The sequence below is a fragment of the Pogonomyrmex barbatus genome, unplaced genomic scaffold (assembly GCF_055798465.1).
Source record: "Pogonomyrmex barbatus isolate J1 unplaced genomic scaffold, ASM5579846v1 scaffold8, whole genome shotgun sequence".
Taxonomy (NCBI): Eukaryota; Metazoa; Arthropoda; class Insecta; order Hymenoptera; family Formicidae; genus Pogonomyrmex; species Pogonomyrmex barbatus.
The window spans coordinates 7207712-7232067 of record NW_028297182.1 but is presented as its reverse complement, the minus strand read 5'-3'; the positions used below and the strand labels follow the sequence as shown (position 1 = coordinate 7232067).

Sequence of the window (24356 nt, the reverse complement as noted above, 5' to 3'; positions counted from 1 at the left end):
TAGTCTTTTAAATCATGATATTTATAGGTGAAAAATAAAATAATGAAACAGAAGTATCCAATTTTTTTTATAAAAAGTATCTTTTATCATAATAATAATATGTTAATATAATTTTATATATTTCTTAAATATTTGATAAACACGCAAATTTTCTGATTAATCGTATCGAATAAGAGTTGATATTTAGAGTAATAAGAAAATATCAAATGAAGAAACTCACACGCATAAAGAAAATTAGTGCATAAAACAAGTGAAAAATATAAATTCAAACAATTAAGTAGAGATCCAATTTCAGTAAATCCTTCACTGATATACTCTCGATGGCGTGATTCATTTTTATAAAGCTTCGATTTGTTATCTGCCCGTGACCTACGCATGCAATTAATCCAGATAGAGTGGTACATCACGTGGCTATTATCTTTACATATTTATAGATGCATGTATTGGCAGAGTGTTGACAAAATGATACAATTATAATGATACAGATTGTTCAATTGGTTGAAATATTGCAATCAATTCACAAATACAAATCTTATCTGTTGAATTTATATTCTGAAAAATTTTAATGTGTTAGCGTCCAATTTTTTTTTTTAATACATATTTTAACATTTCAGGATCTTGCAATAAGATTGCAAATTGTATAAAATAAGTTAGTTATGTTGCATTACGAAATATTTTATAATAAATTAAATAGTTCGACGAAAATTCGCGAAACGAAAAACAAAATTTTAATAATTTGTGGCTTTTTATTAACAATAATCCCCCATGATACAATCTAGACGTGTAGCAATCTCTTGATAAAAATTATAAGAACGTTCAAATAATATTCTATTATAAAAACCTAATTTTATACACTCTTATTAATATTTTATTTATATATTATTTATATATTATTTATATATTTTTTTTAAATATAAATTTGATAAATTTTTTTCCTATTATCCTTAAAATAGCTCAAAATAGCTCATAATGAATTTAACAACTCTATACAATAAATTATTTAATGAATTTTATAATTGTATATTGTTTCATATAAAACCGTTGAGGCTTACGTGTGCTGGAGCGCACAGTATACTTTTCTGTTGACCATGAGATCTTGAATGAAAACAATTTTGAAACACTCTGTATGCCATTCGCTTAGTAAATTAAAGCAAATAGACCGCTCAACGCAGACATTTCGTGTCTTTCTCGTCACAAGTTACATCTCGAGAAAAAAATTACGATTACGTAGCAAAGATAGAAGAGACAAGAAATTGTTGACGTAATAGGACCCCCCACGGATCGAGCGAACGAATAGTGATAACGATTGCTGATTGGTGTCACTTGTTTGTCTCTTTCATTTTACTTTAGTCTGCTTTGTGCTGTCTATCGGACGTGTCGATTGTAAATATGACTGATCAAAGTAAAACAGGAGTGATCAATTTCGGCGCTGGCCCGGCTAAATTACCACACGAGGTACATTAATTAATATTTTTTTAAATTTGCATTATATACATTTTATATATGCATATTAAATAAAGTTGTAATATTAGAAGATTCTGACAAAACTAAATAATCAATTTTATAAAATCAACTTTAATAGTTTATAAGATCTCTTTTAATAATGAAAAGCGTTTGATTATTTTACATAGATTAGAATCTATATACAATTCACTAAACATAAAAAAATGGAAATAATAATAATAATTAGTTTCTTAGCATATGTTTTCAAGCAAAACGCAATATGAATAGAATTTTGCAACAGATTGACGTCAATTATTTTGACGTCATTAAGAAATTTATTTTGCATTCGTATTCTCTGAGTAGAACCTTCTGGCATATTTCAAAGGCAGATTTTTCCAGTAGAAATCGAGAATAATCCGTCATTTCGTAATCATATTTAAACGAAATATATCATTTAAATGATTACGCGCGAAATGATAGATTTCACTTGATTTCTGTAATTAATCTCTCATTATATTCTGCTAGTAGAATTGTGCCGATAAAATTTTGCAGCACTTTGCTAAATTTATTTTTGATAGATTAAGTTATATAGGAACGTAAATAAGAAAGATAATGATAATATTAGAGATTTATTTTTTAAAGATAACAATCCAAAGAACATTGACGTCTTAAGACGTTTTAAAGACATTATAATATCTTAAAATATTTTCAAGATATTTTTTAGATACGTATGTTATTTGATGATATTTGAGATCTTTTTTATTTCATCTTTACTTCATTGTTTAATAAAATTATATTTATAGAATTATATACGTACTTTTATATATATATATATGAAGAAAAATTAATGATTATTATTATATAATAGTACGAAGTCCCAAATGGTTCCTGAGTAATTCTGTAATTCGAACTAATTGGTCTCGATTGCTATGTTAAAACATGTTATTGTTAAAACATGTATTGTTCTGCCAAGATCGTGGATAACTTCTGCATTCGCGTTACTAAACTTTTTTAATACTTATTTTATTTATGCTATGTTTTCACGCATACTATACTATTTAAATATTTTGCAATATATAAGTATGTATTACATAATAGCAACAAGATTTACAAAATTCATAATTTTCGAATAAACAAAAAATTAACTATGTCTCATGATAAATAAATAAATAGTATATTTGCATATAGTATAATTGCAATGTAAATAATATATTTGCAATGTAAATATTATGTTTGTAATGAACACAAAGGATGCTAGAATTGCATTCTTGCTGTTAAAGCGATCACGTTGCGTTTTTATACTTATTATCAACTGAACTAAAGAGATAACGGAAAGAAGGGGGTCAGTCGCGTTCATTGAACTAATAACAAGTATTGACAGTTAACTAGGATTACTTCATTTTCAGGTTCTGAAAAAGGTACAGAAGGAATTACTTGCATATGGAAATACGCAAATCAGTATTCTCGAGTTAAGTCACCGGTCAAATGAGTTTAAGAAAGTTATCGATGATGCGCAGGCCATATTACGAGACATTCTGTAAGTCAAAAAATAAATGTTTTCGATTTGTTGAGTCGAGTTTTATCTCATGCAGTTTCTCCATTTGTTCTCTTTACTTCTCTTTTTTTCCATCCTTTGAAAAAACTCAAGTGAGAATCACCAAATCAATTATTAGAGAGATTGAGTTATTAGAGAAATTAAGTTATTTGACAAATATTATTTATTTTAAAAATGATATAAAACATTGACATTGTATGTTATAAAATATAATAAAATATATCGATAGACATAGTAATATATTTATTTTTGCTAGACATTTGAAATAAAAAAAATATATATATATATATATATATATATATATATATATTCTCAATCTTAATTTTTTAATTTTCTTATTCAAATTGACATTTTTTTCACAAAATTTACAGATTAAATAATTTAAGCATAATTTAGAAATTTTTTTATTAATAGTCTATTACAAAATAAAGATATTATATTTAGTAGACAAAGATTATATTTCAACGTAGCAATATCTTACTTTTTTAATAAAATATAATCTGACTTTCTTTATGAGTTCTTACAAATGATTTTTGTTTTTTAAAGCAATATCCCTGACAACTATAAAATTCTGTTCATGCAAGGAGGCGGCACTGGAATTTTTGCAGCAGTTCCTCTGAATATTATGAATAACGGCATTGCGGATTATTTAGTAACTGGTAGGAAATAAAAATTGTAATTTCTAAGTCTGTAATAAAATAACGTAACACACACGAAAACGGGATTGTTTAGGTTCATGGTCTGCAAAAGCGGCGAAAGAAGCGGTCAAGTATGGAAAAGTGAACATGGTATTACCTAAAACAACAAAATACACAGAAATCCCGGATCCTTCCACCTGGCACCTGGATGCCAATGCATCATATGTTTATTATTGTGCCAACGAAACTGTGCATGGTAATTAAAACACACTGCTCTTATACTGATGTATATTGAAACATGTATATTTCTAGGAATTGAATTTGATTACATTCCGGAGACAAATGGAGTGCCACTTGTTGCTGATATGTCGTCTAATATACTTACAAAACCGTTCGACGTATCTAAAGTAAGTATTCAAAACAAGAACATCTCGGTTAAGAGTATATGAAGATGAATAATGTCTCAAAAATTTTTGCATCATATAACATACATGTTTCTTTTGTTATCCTATGTTTATCAACGATATTAAGAAAATTTAGAAAAATATATTAAAATTTAGAAAGATATATTTATAAGATAATAAATAATTTTTAATTATTTATTATCTCATAATATTAGATATAATTACTATATTTAATAAATGTATATTTTAATAAATATATATTTCTTATATATCTTTATATAAATATATATATCTTATATATCTTTATATTTATCATTATAGATACTATGTTTTCATTCAGTTTGCAGTGATTTTTGCTGGTGCTCAGAAGAACATTGGGCCAGCTGGTGTCACTTTAGTGATCGTACGAGATGATATGCTCGGTCGTGCCATGGATGTATGTCCGACGGTGTTAAATTTTACTGTCATGGCAAATGATAATTCTTTGCACAATACTCCGCCCGTTTTTCAGTGAGTGTCATAATAATTAACTGAGGGAAATGCATGTAAATAACATACATAACTGATTCGATATATAAAGTTATTAAAAACAGATACTAAGGAAAAGAAGTTTACAAAACACTTTACATTTTTATATTTAGAATTTTATATATTTGAAAAAAGTATGGAAAAGAGTATCTTTTAAGAGTATCTTATATATCTTTCTTTTACATTACTTTTTCATTTCAAATACGGCAACTTAACTAATAATTTTTATAATATTCATAAATTTCATATATAGAACTTTCTTCAGCAAAAGATAATTTTCTTTATTGCATTTAATTTTTGTTTTATAGTTTTAATTGTCGTAATGAAAGCTTTCACAATTATAATTATTAATATTAATTTTTCGGCAACTATTTTAGAATATACATGGTTGGTTTGGTGTTTGAATGGATCAAACAAAATGGTGGAGTCGAGGGTATGCAAAACTTTGCAAGAAAAAAGAGCAGCAAAATATACGATATAATCGATGGATCAGGAGGTTTTTATACGTGTCCTATTAAACGAGATGCACGCAGTAAGATGAATATACCATTTAGAATAAAAAATGGTGATGAGGAACTGGAAAAAGAATTCCTTTCTGGTGCCGCAGCTCGCGGTATGTTGCAGCTAAAGGGTCACAGGTCAGCAGAAAATGATTGTTGAAATAGTTTGTTATAATAAAATTGCAACGAACATCTAAAATTTCAATTTTACATTTACTGATTCAATTTGATACAATAATTGTAAAAATTTAAAAAAAATATCATTCTGATCAGATTTCTGATTTGATTTAACTAATTCTAATCATATGTTTATTAAAATCTTTATAATATTTTGTACAAATCCAAAATTTTTGTGTATTTTTGTGTAATATTAATAGAATAATTTTATATAATCTAATGAAATAATATTCAATTATCTTTTCACAGATCGGTCGGTGGAATACGTGCATCTTTATATAATGCAGTCACAGAAGAAGAGGCCGAATCATTGGCCAATTATATGAAATTGTTTTATGATGAATATTGCAAAAAGGCTGAAAAATAATTTGAAAAATTATAAAAACTAAGTTTTTTGAAAAATTTCCTCAAAAAGTTACTTGTAAATATTTTTATTATACAACTTTATATATACGAATTTTTCATATGCAATATATTTTAAATTTATTTACCTATATTTTGTTATATTTATAATTTTATCAATTATTATATTTATAGAGGATTTTGATGGATTTTTAAAGTAAACCACATGAGGCAAACAAAATATCTAATTCTTTTTCTAAATTGGAATTAATTTGACGACATCCATTTACAACATCTTTCGCCCACTAAAATAAAAATAAAAAATTCAAAATGCAATACTGATATAATTTTTTTATAGCTTTTACTTATTTATCTGTTAATAGAAATTTTACCTTAAAATATTCCTGTACTCTTTCATTCGTCCAACCAACAGGTATACTTCTCTTAAGATCTCTCAAATTATGCAATTTATCAGCCAGTGTTACTAACTTTCCTTCACGAGAAATATTAGGTGCGTGTTCTATCTGCAATCGTTTACGTTCAGCTTTTGACAATGTTTTATCATCAGTCATTTCTCGAACCACCTGAGCAACTTTACATCCAAATTCTTTTTCAATTTCCAAAAATGTAGTATCTGTATCCTCTACCGTATCATGTAAAATTGCTGCTAGAATTACAACTGGTTCAAAAACCATACCTTCTTGAATTAAAATGTTTGCTACGCCTAAAAAAATTCAAAAATAAATTATATCTGTGTGTGTGTGTGTGTGTGTGTGTGTGTGTTTTGTGTGTGTGTATATAAAATAATGTTCCAAAAACTGTTTTCGTCGCGAACTTTTTTAACGAATTTGGAACATTCTCCCACAGTTTAAAAAATTAGTAATGTTAATAATTCCATAATTTTCCATAATAAATATGCATTTAATAAAGAGGTAAAATTGATTTTTATTCAAGTAAAACTACCCAGTCAGCAAAATGTTAGCAGAATGTCGGCAAACTGGCAACAGATTTAATCAGAAAATGTTAGCAGACTGACTTCATCCGAGGTCCTATTCTGCTTACATTCTGTTGACAAAACTTGTTGACATTCTGTGTCAGCAGACTAGCAGCAAAAATCGAGCAGATCCTGCTATCAAATTATGTTGCGCAGATTCTGCTTTCTGCTGCTAATCTGATAATAGTCTGCAGCAGGCTGCTCGATTTCTGCTGCCAATCTGCTGGCACAGAATGTCAACAGATTCTGTCAGGTTTCTGACAGCAGTTTACCAACATTGTCAGATATTGAACAGAATCTGTTAGCAATCTGTTGCTTTTCTAGCATCAGAAATTTATAACAGACTTTGTGCATAATCTGTCTTTTCAGATTTGGCTATCGGGATACGTAAAAATAACCTAAAAATAGAATATCTATTTACATTTTTCAAATTTACTTTCTAACTCTCAATTTAAACTTTAAAATTATTGTTATTTTTATCATTTTTCTATCAATACAATTCTATCAAACAATAAAATTAAACTTAGCCCTACATTCGAAGACTGTAGTGCTAATCTATAATTTTTGAAACATCCTATACATCATTTACATCGAATTTAGTTATATAGATTGAACCTAAAGGATGATTTATATATGGCGTTTCATCGACATCCTTCCTTCTTTGATTTCGATGTTTCTCCGCAGTAAAACTGGCGCATTTTATTACTTGCGATAATAATTCTTCTTTTGACAGCTCTTTTCCACATTTTTCGCAACTTTCATCACTTTTAAGAGATTTGACACATTCAGACATCACTGCTATCTCTCTCTCCTTCTCTTTCTCTCCCATACTTGAATGTACAGTTCTCAAAATGGCGATAAATCATGTGACTTTGTCCTCCCTATATCAAAGATGCCGCAACTAGCATAGCTGTGGTAGAACTGCATTTTGGAGCACAGCTATATCAGCCTTAGTCAAGGAACTGTGAAACTCATCCTCAAGAGAAAAAATTTTTAAAAAGAAAATAATCCTCTCAGAAATCGAACGTGAATACATCAAAAAGATAATCGATTTGACAAGAAAGAACTAAATATCGATTAATGATTCGACATTTATCGAATATTATTCATCGCTAGTCTACTTCTGATCTATATTCTATGTTTATGAATGCAGAGGTATTTCGCTGTGATTTTGCTGTGGACCGATAATAAACGAAGTTTTTATGTAGTCATGACTTGCTATTCATCGTTCTATGCACAATTATTTTTACGGTATGAAAATTGCATTGCTATATAAATATATTCTAATGTCTTAAAAGATTTATTTATACTGTTTATATATATATATATATATAAACTATCAGCATCAATGCCAAAGGTTAGGTTAATTAAAATAGATTTCATAAAACAATGTTTATTATTCTAATTACAAACATGGTAATCTTCATTTTCGAAATGTTTGAATTTTAGAAAGTATGAGTTTTGTATGAAAATATATTTGAAATATAATATTGAATATGATTTTTAATGTAAAATTTTAACACATACTTATTTTCTAGTATAACATACTAGAAACATCTAGTATAACATTATTTTCTAGTACTACATTTCCTGAAAAAAAGCTTGTGTATTATTAATTTATCAGTTTATCAAACATTTGTTATATCATTGTACAGTGATGACAGTATTATCATACATGTTACATTATCATCATACAGTTTATCATACATTTGGATTTTAAATATATCATTTAAATTGAATTTTGTAGTTACTTTATAATTAAATTCCAGAAATATAAGATAAATGAATTTTAGTTTTTGTCACATTCAAATTGTTTGTTATTCTTAAAAATAAATGATTTATTATCAAAAATTATTGCTAATTACAATGTTGTAAATTGTTTTAGCAATTTTGGATACAGGAAGATATTCAAATAATTATATCATAGATTTATTCTACGGATACATCAATGACTAAAGATAAAAAGGTTCTAATATTGTATTTAATGTTATATATATGTTGCTTGTTTCTATCACCTATATATATATATATATAGGACTGTAGCTTTTTTTTGATAAAGAAAAATATAAAGAGATTATATATGTAATATATTTTATTTATATTCAGTATATATATTATATAATATTTATTAATATTATATATAACAATTTTATATTTTTAATATAATCTATAACCATTTTACAATTTCTCATATTTTTCAAAGATTCAATGTATTTACAAAAACCAACTATGATTTCTTTTTACATAAATTGATTTTTTTATATCTCATGTATGAAAATGTTAATAATTGAAAAGTTAATACTTTGTTATTAAATAGATATTTTATATCTTATTTATATTACATTAAATATTTCTTACTTTAATGTTTATATATAAATTAATGAAAAAAAATCCTTAGAATGAATATGTTAATCATCAATATATCTTTTTTCATTATTTTGTTTCTTCTTTATTAAAATAAGAGCTATGTCCCATTAGTTATTAAAATTACCCTATACACATTTGCTTTTATATAAAATTTTATGTTTGAAAATAATGTTGTTGTATTTTTATTGCCTTATTTGTTTTCAAAGTTTTATTTTATTTTGTTTGATAATGAATTAAAGCCAACAGTTTCGCTTAGTTAGATTACATATTATATGGATCTATAAATATATAATTATCTATTATATAACCAGCTATCCTATTAACAGTAAATTCTGAACATTTGAAAAATTGAAAATATGTTTGTAAAATTATAATTATGTAATTATGTAATTATATTTTATATTGTAGATTAATTGAAATTTAAAATAATTATAGATGATTATAGATAATTATGATAATTATTATTTTATTATATTAAAGAGATTTAAATTATATATATATATATATATATATATATAATTATATATATAATTTAAATCTCTCTAATATAATAAAATAATAATTATTATCAACAATAATTATAAGTGTATATACACACACACACGCGCGCGCGCGCGCGCGCACACATATACACACACACACACACATACCACATATACTATACACATACATACAGTGATTTAAATATTAGCATAAATGTATAGAAAATTGTTTAATTGTATTTTTTTAATACTTTTTAAAATGATATTTTTATATAATCTGATAAATATATATCCTGTAATTATTTATTGATACATTTTTTTCTATTAGTATTTTTTTTTATCAATATATTTATCAAATTGTAGTACAAAAGCTGAATGTTTAGAAAATATTTAATTCCTGCTTTTTATGATTTCAGTTGATCCTGCATGCTGTGCACTGTGTACCAACATACTGTCTATCCGCAACACCTGCACCGTACTTTTTTGTTATTTTTGCCAAATATCACATTCATAATAAAAATATAAAAAAAAACATGGCTGCCTATATCAATCGTACAATGGTACAACCAACCATGATTGGAGGGGACAGCCAACTTCGATCAGATATTAGAACAGATAATTCTCCTCTACAGATCTTTGTTAAAGCAAAGAAAAGGATAAATGATATATTTGTGGATATAGAAAAATATGTGGAAGAAACTGTGGAATTTATGACATGTAAGTAAAAACAGAAAAAAATTATATATGTGTATGTGTGTATATGTGTATCGTAATGTATTAATTTATATAATTGGATTTGTACTTTTATAATAAGCGTTACAAAATGATCGAGATATTGTAACGGCGGAAGAAGCAATAAAAGTTAAAACTTACATAGACAAAGTACGAGGCATAAAAGATGTTCTTAAAAGAGACCACATGAAAGTTGCTTTTTTTGGCAGGTAAGCAAATTATATATTGAATAATATTTCCATTTATATCATTGTAACTATAATAATTTATTTTATAAGTATTTTTTTATTTTTATTATAAAATGTCTTTCAATTACTTGAAATTGTTTCTTGTAAATTAGAATGCTATAAATGAGATTGACAAATAAATGAGATTCTTTTGAGTATAAGTTTAGACATACATAAATTTAATAAATTGATTAGATTATTGTGCAGAACTTGTGCATAAATTTGAAACTATTTTAGCATTTTTTTTCTATTTTGCATTAAATTATTTTGCATTATGTAATATTTCACAACAAAGCATTATTGTGTAATTTTTTTTACTTTTTTATATTAAAATAAAAATTCACAAATTTTTGCTATGCTAATTATACTTTTTATTTATTATGTTTTATAAAAAATTAGTAATTCTAATTTATTTTTTATTTAAAAAAATCGTTATATAAATTAATGCATTATAGAATATCTATGTATAAAAAAAATATAATTTAATTTGTATTATAGGACAAGTAATGGGAAAAGTACTGTAATTAATGCCATGTTACGTGATAAAATTTTACCAAGCGGTATAGGACATACTACAAACTGTTTCCTACAAGTTGAAGGTTCAGATAATGGAGAATCATATCTTATTACGGAAGGATCCACTGAAAAACAACCAGTTCAATCTGTTGGACAATTAGGTCATGCTCTTTGCAAAGAAAAATTAAGTGAAAATCATTTAGTAAGAATATTTTGGCCAAAAGAAAAATGTTTATTATTACGAGATGATGTAGTGTTTGTCGATAGTCCAGGCGTAGATGTAACTCCAAATCTTGATGAATGGATCGATAAACACTGCTTGGATGCGGATGTTTTTGTTTTAGTAGCAAATGCTGAATCTACTTTAATGGTTACTGTAAGTATAATATCCATTTATAAAGAATATAATATGTACAAAGTAATCTATTAACTATATAATTTGCAAATTCAAGAAAAATATTTTGGACAAAAATTTATATCTACTCAATATATTTGATGAGCTATTTTTACAAAATTTAATTTTAGTTTTTTAAAAAAATTAAAGAATTTATAATATTTTTGATATATAAACTATCGTTTACATAATTAAATATTTTTTTCTAAAGATCAATGCACATGTTTTATACTAATATAAGTAAATCTCAATTGTTATTTTTTTTTTTTAGGAAAAAAATTTCTTTCATAAAGTTTCAACAAGATTATCAAAACCAAATATATTTATTTTAAATAATCGATGGGATGCCTCGGCCTCTGAACCGGAATTTTTTGATCAAGTATGTATTTTAAAAGTTCTAATTATAAAAAAATTAAATGTCTTTTGTAAGCTACTATAATAGCTATATATAATATGCTTTATGCAGAATTTATTGATGTTTATTTGATATAACAAAATTATAAAATAATGATTAATACTGATGATTGATTAATGATAATATTTTAAATATTAGATAAATATATTTTATTATGACATTGAATTTTTTATAAAATTTATTATTGAATCATATTTAATAAATGAAATATTTTTAATTAGCTAAATCAAAATATTTACTATTTTAAAAAGTATAGCAAATCTTTATTTTTTAATCGTTTATAATAATTTTATATAATAAATTATTGTTATTTAATTATTAATAATCTTTTTTAATTCAATTTCTATTGAAATTAATATAATATATATTAATATAGTTAATATAATAGTATTAATAAATATAAATTAATATTTGTTGAGAACATATTATATGTTTATTAGAACATGTAAAATTAGCTTATTATCAAAATATAGTAAATATCAGATTATAAAATATTTATATATATTATAAAATAAAAGCATAATTTGCAAAAACTAGGAAATATCTATCAATCTATAATATATATTGAATAATTTGATAAATATATTTGAAGGAAATGTTACTTTGAACTTTTTTGTATATACTAAAAATTATAATATATATGTTATTTTATACATATCTTCTTAATTTTATAATTAACAATATTTCTATCAGAAATTAGAAGTTTTAATAACATCATAATCAATCAAAATGAATTTCAGTAGTATTCTTTATTCTTTAGCTGGTCAAAGAACAAAAAGAGGTAAGTTTATTTATCATGAATGTTGTATTCATCTGCAAATTATACATATTAAGTCTACCTTAAACAATTTATAATATTTGTTATAATTTGCAAATTATTATAATTTGCAGTATATTTTAGGATAGAATACTATTTAGAATATTATGCCATATATTTTAATATATGTATGCATATGTACTTTAATGTATATTTTATATATTTTTATATATTTATATTCTTATTTGTTCGTTTGTATTTTACGGCATATAAAGTTGTAAATAGAATTCTAGCCTCTATCTTCCAAGGTAGACTTTATATGCTATAATGTGATATTTATATATCACAAGTATTTTATTTGATTGTGTTTTTTATTTATTTTTTGTTAATATGGAAAATAAAAATGCTAAACATTTAATGCAAGACGTTTAAAACTTTTAAGCTTTATATGTAATTAAAAAAATGGAAAATACATGCATTATTTATATTTCAAATATGTTTATTTTTAAATACAATAATTATTACACTAAAAATAAATGTTTTGCACCAAGTTGTACAGCATGAATTATAAAGCTAGCAAAAAACTAAAATCTTAGCATCTTATAATGAGCTAAAAACTTTTGAGAATTATAAAGATAATGTAAAAGAAAATGTTTTTTCTAATTGTTATTTGCATTAATAGCAAATAAGCAAATGCTTAACAACATCGCGATTAAATTTTAATACAAATTTCATTTTTTATGTACTTTTTATGTGTAGGTGAGAGCACAACATCAAGAACGTGCTATTGACTTTTTATCAAGGGAGTTAAAAGTTTATAGTCCAAAAGATGCTGAGGAACGTGTCTTTTTTATTTCTGCAAAAGAAACTCTTCAAGCTCGTATGCAAGAACAACGTGGGCAACCTGCTCATAGTAATGTATCCCAAGTTTATTGCTTATATTGTCTTAATTTTAAAATCATTATTAAAATAAACTAACTTATTGTCAATATATTCAGATGGTGCGCTGGCAGAAGGTTTCCAAAATCGATATTTTGAATTTCAAGATTTTGAAAGAAAATTTGAAGAATGTATTTCAAAATCTGCAGTAAAAACTAAATTTGAACAACATTCTCAACGTGGGAAACATATTGCAACGTAAGAAAAGAAAATTATGTATATTCTACATAATTTTTTTTCACTTTTTTCCTTTTAATTAGGAGAAGGAAAGAGAAAAAAAATACTTTTCAGTTATTTATATTTACAAAAATTGATTACTTTTGTTTTATTACAGTGAAATACGTCAAGCATTAGATGAAATATTAAACCGAACACAACAAATGCGAAGTGAACAATTAAACATCAAGAAAGAAGTTAATGACAGGTTGAATTTCACAGAACAACAGTTGATGTTGTTAACTCAAGAAATGAAGGATAAAATTCATCATATGGTTGAAGATGTAGAACAAAGGGTTTCCAAAGCTTTAAATGATGAAATTCGACGATTAGCTGTTCTAATAGATGAATTTAGTGTTCCATTTCATCCTGAACCACTTGTTTTAAATGTATATAAACGAGAACTTCATACACACGTAGAAAATGGCTTAGGTGAATTTTTTATGAATTATATATTTTGTGATTTAATATGATTGTGTTATCCGAGAAGCTTAATAAAACATTTTATGCTCTATTTTTCAGGATCAAATTTACGAGCCAGACTCAGTACTGCTTTAGCATTAAACATAGAAAATTCTCAGCGAGAAATGACCGAAAGAATGTCCAGTTTACTGCCCGAAAACAAACGACAAATGTCATTTAATATTTTACCACGACGAGAACCATTTGAAATACTATATCGATTAAATTGCGATAATTTATGCGCAGACTTCCATGAGGATCTCGAATTTCGTTTTTCTTGGGGTTTTACAGCGATAATTAACAGATTCGCAGGAAAACAGAGTCATAGAATAGCTATTGCTAATTATCCGCAAGAGGTAAAATATTTTGATCAATTTTGAGTTAATTTTTCTTTTAAGAAAATATATGGTAGCATTCGACTTTTGAATTATAAGTTTGTATATTTTATAAGAAAAAAGCATATAAGAAAAATATATAAGAAAAAAGAATATAAAGATAATTATATTTCTTACAGATTCCACCATCTATTACATCACCTGCAGATAGTGTAGATTCTCTTAGATTTGTTTCAAATACATCAAATTTTCCATCAAAGTCTGACGATTGGTCTTTAGCTACCCGTATAGCAGTTGCTTCTATAACATCACAGGGTACAATGGGTGGTCTTATTATTGCAGGTTTTGTACGTATATTATTTACGATTTATCTATAATATATGAATGTTAATGTGCATGCATGTAAAAAAAAATAAAATTCTATATTTGAATTTTTCTTCTAGATGTTAAAAACAGTAGGTTGGAGATTAATTGCTGTAACTGGTGCTATATATGGTGCTTTATATCTTTATGAACGTCTAACATGGACTAATAAAGCAAAAGAACGTGAATTTAAACGACAATATGTTGCACATGCTACCAAGAAGCTACGATTGATCGTAGATCTTACTTCCGCAAATTGCAGTCATCAAGTACAACAGTAAGTTAAATTTATATATTGCGATATATATTACAATAATGTAGCTCTATGTAAAAAATAATTTTCTTAAATTCCTATCATTTTATTTTTAAATCATTTGATATTTTAAACTGAACATATTGTTATGATAGAGCTTTAATTTCTTATAATTTATCATTTTTTTCTCTTTTTTTTTTTTCCTTTTTCTTTTCAAAATTTGTCTTGTCGAAGATTGTCAAAATTTCTTATGTTTTAAGACATATATATATATATATATATATAAGATTAATTGTCGAAATTTCTTACGTTTTAAGACTATATATATAAAATATTATTTTGTATAATAATATTGTTTGATTATCTAGAGAGCTTTCTAGCACATTTGCGCGGCTCTGTCATTTGATAGATGAAACAACATCTGAAATGGATACTGAACTTAAAACTATAGCGAATACTTTGGCAGTATTGGAGAAAGCAGCAGCTAAAGCAAAACATCTTCGAAACGAGGCCAACTTTTTGATAAATGAGCTTGATACATTTGATGCAGCTTATTTAAAACCTTTGAATTAAGTGAACAATGTTATATATTTTTCGAATTTATTAAAATAGATGGCGTGATAGAAGCTTTAGAGGACTTACACGTAATGTAATTGTTTAAATTCTCGTAATATTCTTTTCAAAAATAATAGTTAATGACTTATGTGACAATTCAATGATAGACATTTACATAGATTTATATTCTCATGTTATAATTTAGTATGATTATCTAGTATTCACATGAAAAATATGATTTTTACATTAAATAAATAAGAGAAATAGGACAGTCGTATTTAAATATAATAATAATAATGTATATGAGTCTCTTAAAAATGGTTAAAGGAATGTTTCTACCTGATAAAAACTCTAGTCTGAATGTACAGGAAGATACAGGTCAATTTCTTATGATAAATCAAGTTAAATGACTTAATTTTATTAAATAGCTTTTATAATAGAAGTTCTTTTACAATAGAAATCTATAATTTGAAAATATACTATTAGATATGATACAAGAGAAATGAATTAAAGTAAATTTATATATATGTATATTTCTTTTAAAATCGTTAGATTATTGAAATATCCCTTTAAATTTTTTTAATGAAATCCAAATAAATGAAATTTATCTTATATCTATTACAGATATATCAATATCAATTCAATGAATCAAGTCTAGACATATACAATCATTCTTTTATTAAACTGTATTTACTGAAAAATGTAATTGTAAAGTTATGAATAAATGTGGTTAATTATTATATATAACAATAGTAACCTTATTATACTATATTATATAAGTATTTATATATTTTTATAACTTAATGACTATTTTTAAAGTTTCCCAAAGATACATATATTGTGTGTGTGTGTGTGTGTGTGTGTGTGTGTGTGTGTGTGTGTGTGTGTGTGTGCGTGCGTGCGTGCGTGCGTGTGCGTGCGTGCGTGCATGTATGTGTCACACAACATTATCAAAGATATATATTAAGCATTATTAAATATAATACTCTTCGTCCTGTTTTTGAAAATCTGATAATAAACACGCACGGACAGCAATGCATCAGCAAACATTTTTGAAATTATCATTCTGCTAATTATGAAACTGGTGGACTAATATTATATAACTTTAAAGCTGTTCCATCTATAAAATACACATGTTCAGATATTTCTGAATGTAGCATAACGATGTTATATGGCAGCGCGCGTGTTCAGTATTAATGCAGGTTATGTATGTTCAGTGTTATTACAGCGTTACAGTGTTGGCCGTGTGATATCATCTATAAGAAAAGATATTTTTCAATAATTTTTATATTCGATTTATTTGTAAAGTAATATAAAATTTAAAAAAAAATGTTGAATGTCGTACCAAAATGTTATAATTATCATACATCATCAAAATGTTTCACAAAACTATATCGATTATTTAGTATGGTAAATATTTCAATAAATATCTAAATTTTTAATAAAATTTTGTTCACGTATTTCACGTATATATCAATCAAGCATGTTCAATAAGAATAAGTATGATATTAATCATCTCATATATATATATATATATATATATATATATATTTCGATTTATCATCTTGGTGTATCTTGGTTCTATTCATACAAATACAAAAGAGTAAATTTGATTTAAATCAATAAAATTTGTATCATGTTCTATATATTTATTTGATTGTATTTCTGTTAGAAAACAACTAAACTAGAAAACAATAATCAAACTCATGATATGATTGGCCCTCCCGATCCAATATCAAATTTAAGACCCATTATATTTGCCAGTCCCATAAAGGAAACATATTTAGAAAAGAAATATAGGGAGCTTAGAGAAGAAACACAACAATGGAATCAAATGTTTTGGTCCAAACATAATACCAATTTTGTTGAGGTATGATACATAATTCTTTTCTATGATGCAGAAATATAAAGAGTATGTAAAACTTAATAAATTTTAGGAACGTTCACGATTTCAAGAGATGTTAAAAGCACAAGGAAAGACATCATTAAGTGCAGATGAGATGTCAATATTTTATAAACAATTTTTAGATAAAAATTGGCAATCACATTTTAATTATAATATTGCGTGGTATAAAAGAAATATTAAAATTTTATTCTTTGGGCTAGCAGCAAAAATGTCTAGGCTTAAATTTAAATAAATTTTGATAATTAATGATGATAGTTAAATATAAATTATGTTAACATTTTTTAAATATTTGTCAAATGTTAGAAAATAATTAGAGAATAATTCTTTGCATAGCTATTTATGTGTCCTTACATTATAATTTAGCTCAGTATAAGATATATTTTACTTCCTTATAAAATAATGAATCTTATACAAAGTTAGATTGTATATTTTTGGTGTATGACGCTTATATATGATGCTTTCACATAAACTTTTTCTTCAAAGATCAATATTACTTATATCAGTGGTGTATTCACAATTCATATCATATCATTAAATTAAAAGATGACAATTCTATTGTGATTTTGTCACCAATCGCGAAAATATATTTTCATTTTTATTAAATTATCTTATATTAATTGTATTTGATACATCAATAAGAGAAATGTTAATCATGTAAAAATAAAACATCGTGTAAAAATAAAACATAAAATAAAAAGTATAACGTAATACTATTTAATCGAAACATATCTCTATTCAGTTAGTCGTGTTATGCAAAATCATTCGGCTTCGTTTAATATTTCCAGTCTTGCAATTATTAACATTACTAGCAAATCTCAATGAATTTAATGTCTCGTTATAGCATTCGTCTAATGGAGATATATTTAATAACATCAAAGTTTTCGAATTACCTCCTAAAGAAGGCATAAGTAAGTGAGTCAATTTAGAATTTCTATAAGGAATATGTTCCTGTTTTTTCAAAAGCGCTAAAATAACATTGCCAAGATTTGCCAGAGATTTATTGATATTTTTTGTTTCTGCTGTCCTGATGGCTTCTTCGCTCTTCAAACGTTCAGATCCAGCTAAGTCAACTAAATTCAAATTTCCTATCGATACTTCTTGTTTCACAATATGTGTACCAATTAATCGTATTCTTGTCACTGAATGTGATCTGGATGATCTAGAAATTATTATATATTTTAATATTAAAATTATCCTAATACGAACTTAGTCACATAATATTCTAATATTTTCAATAATTGTAATTCAATTAAAAAGATGAAGAATTTTTATTTCTTATAAATTTTTATTACAATTTAAACTAGTGTAATATGAATGTAAAATAAATGTACCGTTCATTTGACTGAGTAGCCGCAACAGCTCGATTGCGTTGCGCAGTTCGAAGACATTCGTGCAACTCTTCTGGGCTGTGAATTTCTTCTATCAGTAGATTACTAACATATAAATCCTGACCTTTATTGTCAACCATTCGTATCTCATGCGTCTTTAATTGAGAATCGAGAAGATCTACAATATGTTCGTTATAAATTTCCAGGAAACTTGCTTCTATTCGATACTTCCAACCAAGAAGTTCAAACTGTTTCATTTCTTTAAATATATGACGTACCTGAAATTACATACAATTTTGATTTTTTGTGAAAAAATTCAGCTACGAATTTAAATATATATAATTTAAGTACCAAAATATATTTGTTATCTAAAAAAAAAATTTATTTAAAATAATTGCAATTAAATTTCTATAAATTGGGACATATTACCAATTTAGTAATGTGCAAGATTATAAATATTAACTTACCGTTCTAGGTATCATGCCTTCAGTCTGTAATCCATATTCTCCTTCCATAGTATACGTCTTGCCAGAACCAGTCTGGCCATAAGCAAATATGCAAACGTTATATCCTTCAAGTGCCGATTGTACTAAAAGAGATAATTCTTCAAACACATCTTCTTGTGATGCATTGGGTGCGAATACTTTGTCAAATGAAAATTCTTGTTTTGTCCCTCGTAGCTTTCCACTGCAGCTCATTGAATCTGATCCATCTAATTTGCCTACTTCGATGGTGCAGTCGTCTATGAAATTTATATTACATGGCCTAAAACAGACAATTTTATTTAAACTCATAAATCGAATAAAATATCAAAATAGTGTTCTCATATAAAATTTATTAAATTATTTATTTTAGTTTAATATTTCAATTTCTTATAAATTATATTTGTATCACTTACGCTTTCACTTGTTCGATTTCCTTTGGAGTTCTTGGACGAACTCTACAGAATACTCTGATATTACCTTTTAATTCTTGTATTGTATTATGCAATAATCTTCGTTCCTTATCCATTCTATGAGTCAAGACTTGTAATTCTTCTTTAACAGTACTTAAATCCTCATTTATCTCCTTTTGTAATTTTAAGTCTGTTTTCAATATCGTTAATTGTTCAGATTGTTCTAAAATCAATTCTTCTTGCGTCTTACACTTTTTTTGACATTCATTTAATATGCGAGAAACATTTGTGCACGATTCTTCTGATTCCTTCAATCGTTTTATTAAATCCTCCTGATTTTTTTTAATTGCAGACATTTCTACAGTTAAAGTCTCAAGTTGATTAGTTAAAGTGTTATTTGAATCTTCAAGTTTCTCTGCTTTTATTCTACATTCAGTTTCGCTAGTTTTTAAAGCATTTATCATTTCTTGAAGTGTATTATACTTTGATTCCATGTCTTTATTTTTCTGTTGTGCCATTGTCAATTTATCACTTGTATGTGCTAAACGACCTCGTAAATCCCATTTTTTAAACTTGCCTTCTTTATTATCTACATTATTTAGAACATCTTTGTTTACCTTGTTCACTGTATTATTAGTTGTCAATACATTATTACTTGGTTTATTTATTAATGCTTTAGCAACAGGTTTGACAAGAGATTTCTTTACTTCTCCGTGTATTATATTAGTAGCTGTTCGTTTTACAGCTTTCACATTATTTGGTCGTGTGATTGAGGCCAACGTTTTTGCTCGAGTTAAGGTTTGTTTAGCTGGTGGTTTATTTTCATTCATAGTTGTAGGTTTTTGATTAGTAGAACTCGCTGTAGTTAATGTTGATATATTATTGTTACCTTTGGTTATTTTATGATTATTATTCTTAGTAGTTATATCTGTTGTACTAATCGCTTTTTTTATCATTATTTTTGGTTTTGGTAAACGAGATTCCATCTGTTAAATAGAAAAATACAATTTAAGTAGTATATAGATTTGGAAAACAGAGTTTAATATATGTATACTTGAAATAAAAAGAAAAACCACTAAACCATGCATGTATCATAAAAAAAAGCTTTCTAAAACAACACTAAATATTTGCAGCTTATATTGTATACTCACATTGATAATACGCACTCAAAATCTTAATATACTTCATGCAAAAAATAAAAAATTTATATCAAACATTTTATCAGATTGTAAATTATTTACAATGTTGAATTTGAACAAGAAAATATATAAAATAATAATTAATAACAACGTTAAACAAACAAAACAAACCTCGTCGCACAATACACACTCAGTCTTTTAATTGCAGCAAGTCTAACAATTCTCTACGTGTTATCATTTACCATACAATTACCTAATGTTCGCGTGACATTGATAACATTTATTCACTATGTTTTTTTCAAATCAAAGCGTTTTCGCATAGAAGAAAAATGAAACTACCGTAATATTTCAAATCGAACGCAAGCTACAAACATAAAACGAAGAAATAGCCGGAAACGTACGCGATGCCTCGCTCTTTGTATAGAATCTTAGCAGCGGCGGTTAGCAGTTGTGTTTCATTTGAACTTGAATTTATCTGTGGTGGTAAACGTATTAACCAATGAGAAATATAAATGCCGCTCGTATATTATTTGACGAATACGAAAGAAGAAATGACCAGGCAAGCCAATCGCATACATTTCTCTCTTGCTGAGGAGAGATGGCACCCACTTAGCAATTGGTCAATTAATTATTGCACGTTTTGATAGGTCCACATTATAAGGAAAAAAAATTACATGTTTATATGTTCTCCAGAAGGGAGCGTCCCGTTTTTTGACCACGTTGCAATTGATCACAGCCACTCACAGCGGCCGGTGCCTAGAGGTTTTCCTCTGTTCGAACGTTATGAGTAGCTGGTGGTCAATTGCAACATGGTCAAACGGGCCTCTCCCTCGATCTAGATATATACATCGTTAGATTTTTCACTATTGGCAGCGTATCTCGGAACGCAGCCATGATTTGACGTTTTCATAGCAAATTGGTAGGAGAGCGTGATCGTTGAGTCGTGTATTAGCAAACATGGCGCGTGGTAGCAGTGCTGGTTTTGACAGGCATATCACGATCTTTTCACCAGAAGGTCGGCTTTACCAAGTAGGTAAGAATAAAAAAAATATATCAATATCAACATAAATAATTATTACATTATTGGCATCATCGTTCACATAGATCTCTTATTCATACATTGTATACATTGATGACTCGGCGCGATCTGCATTTTGAAGTTTATTAAAATGTCTTTTCTTTATTATATCTTACACAGAATACGCCTTCAAAGCCATCAATCAAGGTGGCCTGACTTCCGTAGCCGTTAAAGGAGTTGAGACTGCCGTTTTTGCAACACAGAAAAAAGTGCCTGTAAGATAACCTCTGAAAAATCTATACTTAAACTCTATCTAGACATTCCTTGACTCTTTCGAATTCACGTCATATGTTTTACTTATTTAAAATTTATTAATTTCATTGGGAACGAATGCCAATGTTTAGAATATATGTTTTACATATTTTTTCTTTATCAAAATAATATTCTGATTTACTTTATCAAAGTAAAATTATTTTGATTTATAGGACAAGTTACTTGATGCTTCTAGTGTCACCCATGTATTCCAACTAACTGAGTATATTGGTTGTGTTATGACGGGTATGATAGGTAAGTTTGGACTCTGTCTATGTTGAGTTTCACATAACTTTTCAATTTGTATTTTACAGCTGACAGCAAGTCTCAAGTACAACGTGCACGATATGAAGCAGCTCATTTTAAATATAAATATGGCTATGAGATACCTGTAGATGCTTTGTGCCAGCGTGTTGCTGACATTAGTCAAGTATATACACAAAATGCAGAAATGCGACCTCTTGGATGTTCCATGATGCTTATTGCATATGATAAAGAGAAAGGCCCATGTATTTATAAAGCTGATCCAGCTGGATACTTTTGTGGTTATAGAGCTATTTCCGTGGGAGCAAAACAAACAGAAGCTAATTCTTATCTCGAGAAAAAATTGAAGAAAAAACAAAATTATGATTACGATGAGACTATACAACTAGCCATTACCTGTCTATCTACAGTTTTGTCTGTAGATTTTAAACCAACTGAAATTGAAGTGGGAGTAGTATCAAAGGATAATCCCAAATTTCGGTAATGACAATCTTTTTGCTCAATGTTTTGCACACATCAAAATTTTATTTTTACAGTCATTTCTCTTTATTAACAACTTTTCTGTTACAGTATATTGACCGAGCAAGAGATTGATAAACATTTAACTGCTATCGCCGAGAAGGATTGATAATATTGTACACAATTCATAAGAAATAAACAATGTCCTGCTTAACATTCTTTTTTACTTAATATTTAAAAAATTATACATACGATCAAAAATTTGTGCAAAAGATTTATTATGTTAATAAACGCTGGTTGCGTTTGTATCAAAAAGTTTTATTTTCTTTATTATAACTTAAAAATTAAAATCAATATTAAAGTTAATTTAATTACTTTCCTGCTGCGGTTGCTAATGGATTTCTTAAAACCAAAATGACGGAATCTCCACGTAGAAACATTTTTGGGATAAATCTGTCTTTGTTTACTGGTTTTGCCTGTTTATAAATATTTCTATTAATAGTATAAAGACGACTAATATTTATACTTACTTATCAATTAATACCTTTATCACATCTTTTATTTTCAATAAACAGAATATTTTAAATATATCATGTTATATCTTAAGATATTACTTTAATTATATTTATTTCAAATTCAAAACTTGCTCAATATAAAACTAATCATTTTTAATATTAAATTAATATAACTTTATGTATATAACTCAAATTCCTGTTCAATAATAAAATAATCAGATTTGTAGAAATAACCATCATACATACTTTTTTCTTGCCTTTCCCTGTACGTGGTAGTTCCGTCCACATCTCCTTTACATTTTCCAAAACCATATTACAATGTCTGTCAAAAGCTTTTACTCGTCCCAATAGTTTCTTATTATTTCTGCAATTTATTAATACTTGAGTATTGTTCTTCACAGATTGTGTTAGAACTGAAAGAGGTCCAGTATTAAATTCTTCTTCTTCTCTCTTTGCTAATTCTTCTGGTGTCATCTCAGACTTTGGCTTAGTTAGAGAAGACCTAGAAAAAAAAATAATAACATATCATGCAATATATAATGCTGAATATTTTCTCGGGTTTTTATTAATGCGTAGATAATTAATAATGCAAATAAATAAATAAACTAAATTTATTACACAATAATTGGGGTTATGTTCGATACAAATCTTAATAAAAGGGATAAAAATGAATTAAAATTTGAATAAAGTTATAAAAGATATATAAAGCAAATATTTGACTTACATTTTGTGAACGTAATTATTAAATACTGCTAATTATTGTACCGAATATCAATATTATTTCACGACCAAAAAATTTTTTATTTTTCACCACTTTAGTGCTGCCATCTAATGTGCATACGAAACCTTCGATCTTCAAACTATAGATAGAGAGAAGTCTAAAATAAGTGTATGTGCATGTTGGTTAGTTTATGCAGGGTTGGTTT

The 24356-nt window shown here is 26.5% G+C and overlaps 7 protein-coding genes across 15 annotated transcripts; 4 read left to right on the top strand and 3 right to left on the bottom strand.

The window, feature by feature from the left end:
- The first annotated feature begins 1134 nt into the window (after positions 1-1134).
- LOC105426267 (phosphoserine aminotransferase) lies at positions 1135-5923 on the top strand. Its single transcript, XM_011637420.3, has 9 exons — positions 1135-1455; positions 2850-2980; positions 3545-3657; positions 3731-3892; positions 3949-4043; positions 4381-4550; positions 4946-5206; positions 5495-5666; positions 5783-5923. Exons 1-8 carry the CDS (start codon positions 1390-1392, stop codon positions 5610-5612), a joined length of 1116 nt encoding a protein of 371 aa, XP_011635722.2. The 5' UTR covers positions 1135-1389; the 3' UTR covers positions 5613-5666; positions 5783-5923.
- Positions 5263-7410, bottom strand: Mesh1 (Metazoan SpoT homolog-1). The gene is made up of 4 exons (XM_011637421.2): positions 7197-7410; positions 5980-6311; positions 5737-5892; positions 5263-5601 (listed from the first exon to the last, which is right to left on the bottom strand). The coding sequence occupies exons 1-3, from the start codon at positions 7408-7410 to the stop codon at positions 5800-5802; spliced, it is 639 nt and encodes a 212-aa protein (XP_011635723.2). The 3' UTR covers positions 5263-5601; positions 5737-5799.
- Positions 7411-7688: 278 nt separating this feature from the next.
- On the top strand, positions 7689-17004 carry Marf (Mitochondrial assembly regulatory factor). 4 transcript variants are annotated; one of them, XM_089084173.1, is made up of 14 exons: positions 7689-7832; positions 8467-8547; positions 10063-10147; positions 10245-10371; positions 10888-11281; positions 11571-11678; positions 12475-12495; positions 13231-13384; positions 13470-13608; positions 13745-14058; positions 14149-14444; positions 14603-14770; positions 14867-15063; positions 15408-17004. In XM_089084173.1, the coding sequence occupies exons 2-14, from the start codon at positions 8530-8532 to the stop codon at positions 15610-15612; spliced, it is 2226 nt and encodes a 741-aa protein (XP_088940299.1). In that variant the 5' UTR covers positions 7689-7832; positions 8467-8529; the 3' UTR covers positions 15613-17004. The 4 variants fall into 4 exon arrangements, with proteins under 4 accessions (XP_088940299.1, XP_088940296.1, XP_088940298.1 ...); XM_089084170.1 differs by having other exon boundaries at positions 9847-10147; XM_089084172.1 differs by lacking the exon at positions 8467-8547 and having other exon boundaries at positions 9847-10147.
- Coa8 (Cytochrome c oxidase assembly factor 8) lies at positions 16655-18203 on the top strand. 3 transcript variants are annotated; one of them, XM_011637415.3, is made up of 3 exons: positions 16655-16796; positions 17267-17464; positions 17532-18203. In XM_011637415.3, the coding sequence occupies exons 1-3, from the start codon at positions 16791-16793 to the stop codon at positions 17730-17732; spliced, it is 405 nt and encodes a 134-aa protein (XP_011635717.2). In that variant the 5' UTR covers positions 16655-16790; the 3' UTR covers positions 17733-18203. The 3 variants fall into 3 exon arrangements, with proteins under 3 accessions (XP_011635717.2, XP_011635716.2, XP_011635715.2); XM_011637414.3 differs by having other exon boundaries at positions 16662-16801; XM_011637413.3 differs by lacking the exon at positions 16655-16796 and adding an exon at positions 16862-17004.
- On the bottom strand, positions 17822-21505 carry LOC105426266 (protein claret segregational). 4 transcript variants are annotated; one of them, XM_011637417.3, is made up of 6 exons: positions 21034-21505; positions 20875-20905; positions 19727-20709; positions 19296-19593; positions 18832-19106; positions 17822-18659 (listed from the first exon to the last, which is right to left on the bottom strand). In XM_011637417.3, exons 3-6 carry the CDS (start codon positions 20707-20709, stop codon positions 18236-18238), a joined length of 1980 nt encoding a protein of 659 aa, XP_011635719.2. In that variant the 5' UTR covers positions 20875-20905; positions 21034-21505; the 3' UTR covers positions 17822-18235. The 4 variants fall into 4 exon arrangements, with proteins under 4 accessions (XP_011635719.2, XP_011635721.2, XP_011635720.2 ...); XM_011637419.3 differs by lacking the exon at positions 20875-20905 and having other exon boundaries at positions 21264-21505; XM_011637418.3 differs by lacking the exon at positions 20875-20905 and having other exon boundaries at positions 21116-21495.
- A 164-nt stretch (positions 21506-21669) lies between these two features.
- Positions 21670-23129, top strand: LOC105426263 (proteasome subunit alpha type-6). Its single transcript, XM_011637409.3, has 5 exons — positions 21670-21895; positions 22061-22155; positions 22366-22447; positions 22507-22936; positions 23027-23129. Exons 1-5 carry the CDS (start codon positions 21820-21822, stop codon positions 23082-23084), a joined length of 741 nt encoding a protein of 246 aa, XP_011635711.1. The 5' UTR covers positions 21670-21819; the 3' UTR covers positions 23085-23129.
- On the bottom strand, positions 22979-24309 carry SmD2 (small ribonucleoprotein particle protein SmD2). The gene is made up of 3 exons (XM_011637410.2): positions 24155-24309; positions 23677-23932; positions 22979-23391 (listed from the first exon to the last, which is right to left on the bottom strand). Coding segments are annotated over exons 1-3 (363 nt in total). The 5' UTR covers positions 24157-24309; the 3' UTR covers positions 22979-23286.
- Positions 24310-24356: the final 47 nt, after the last annotated feature.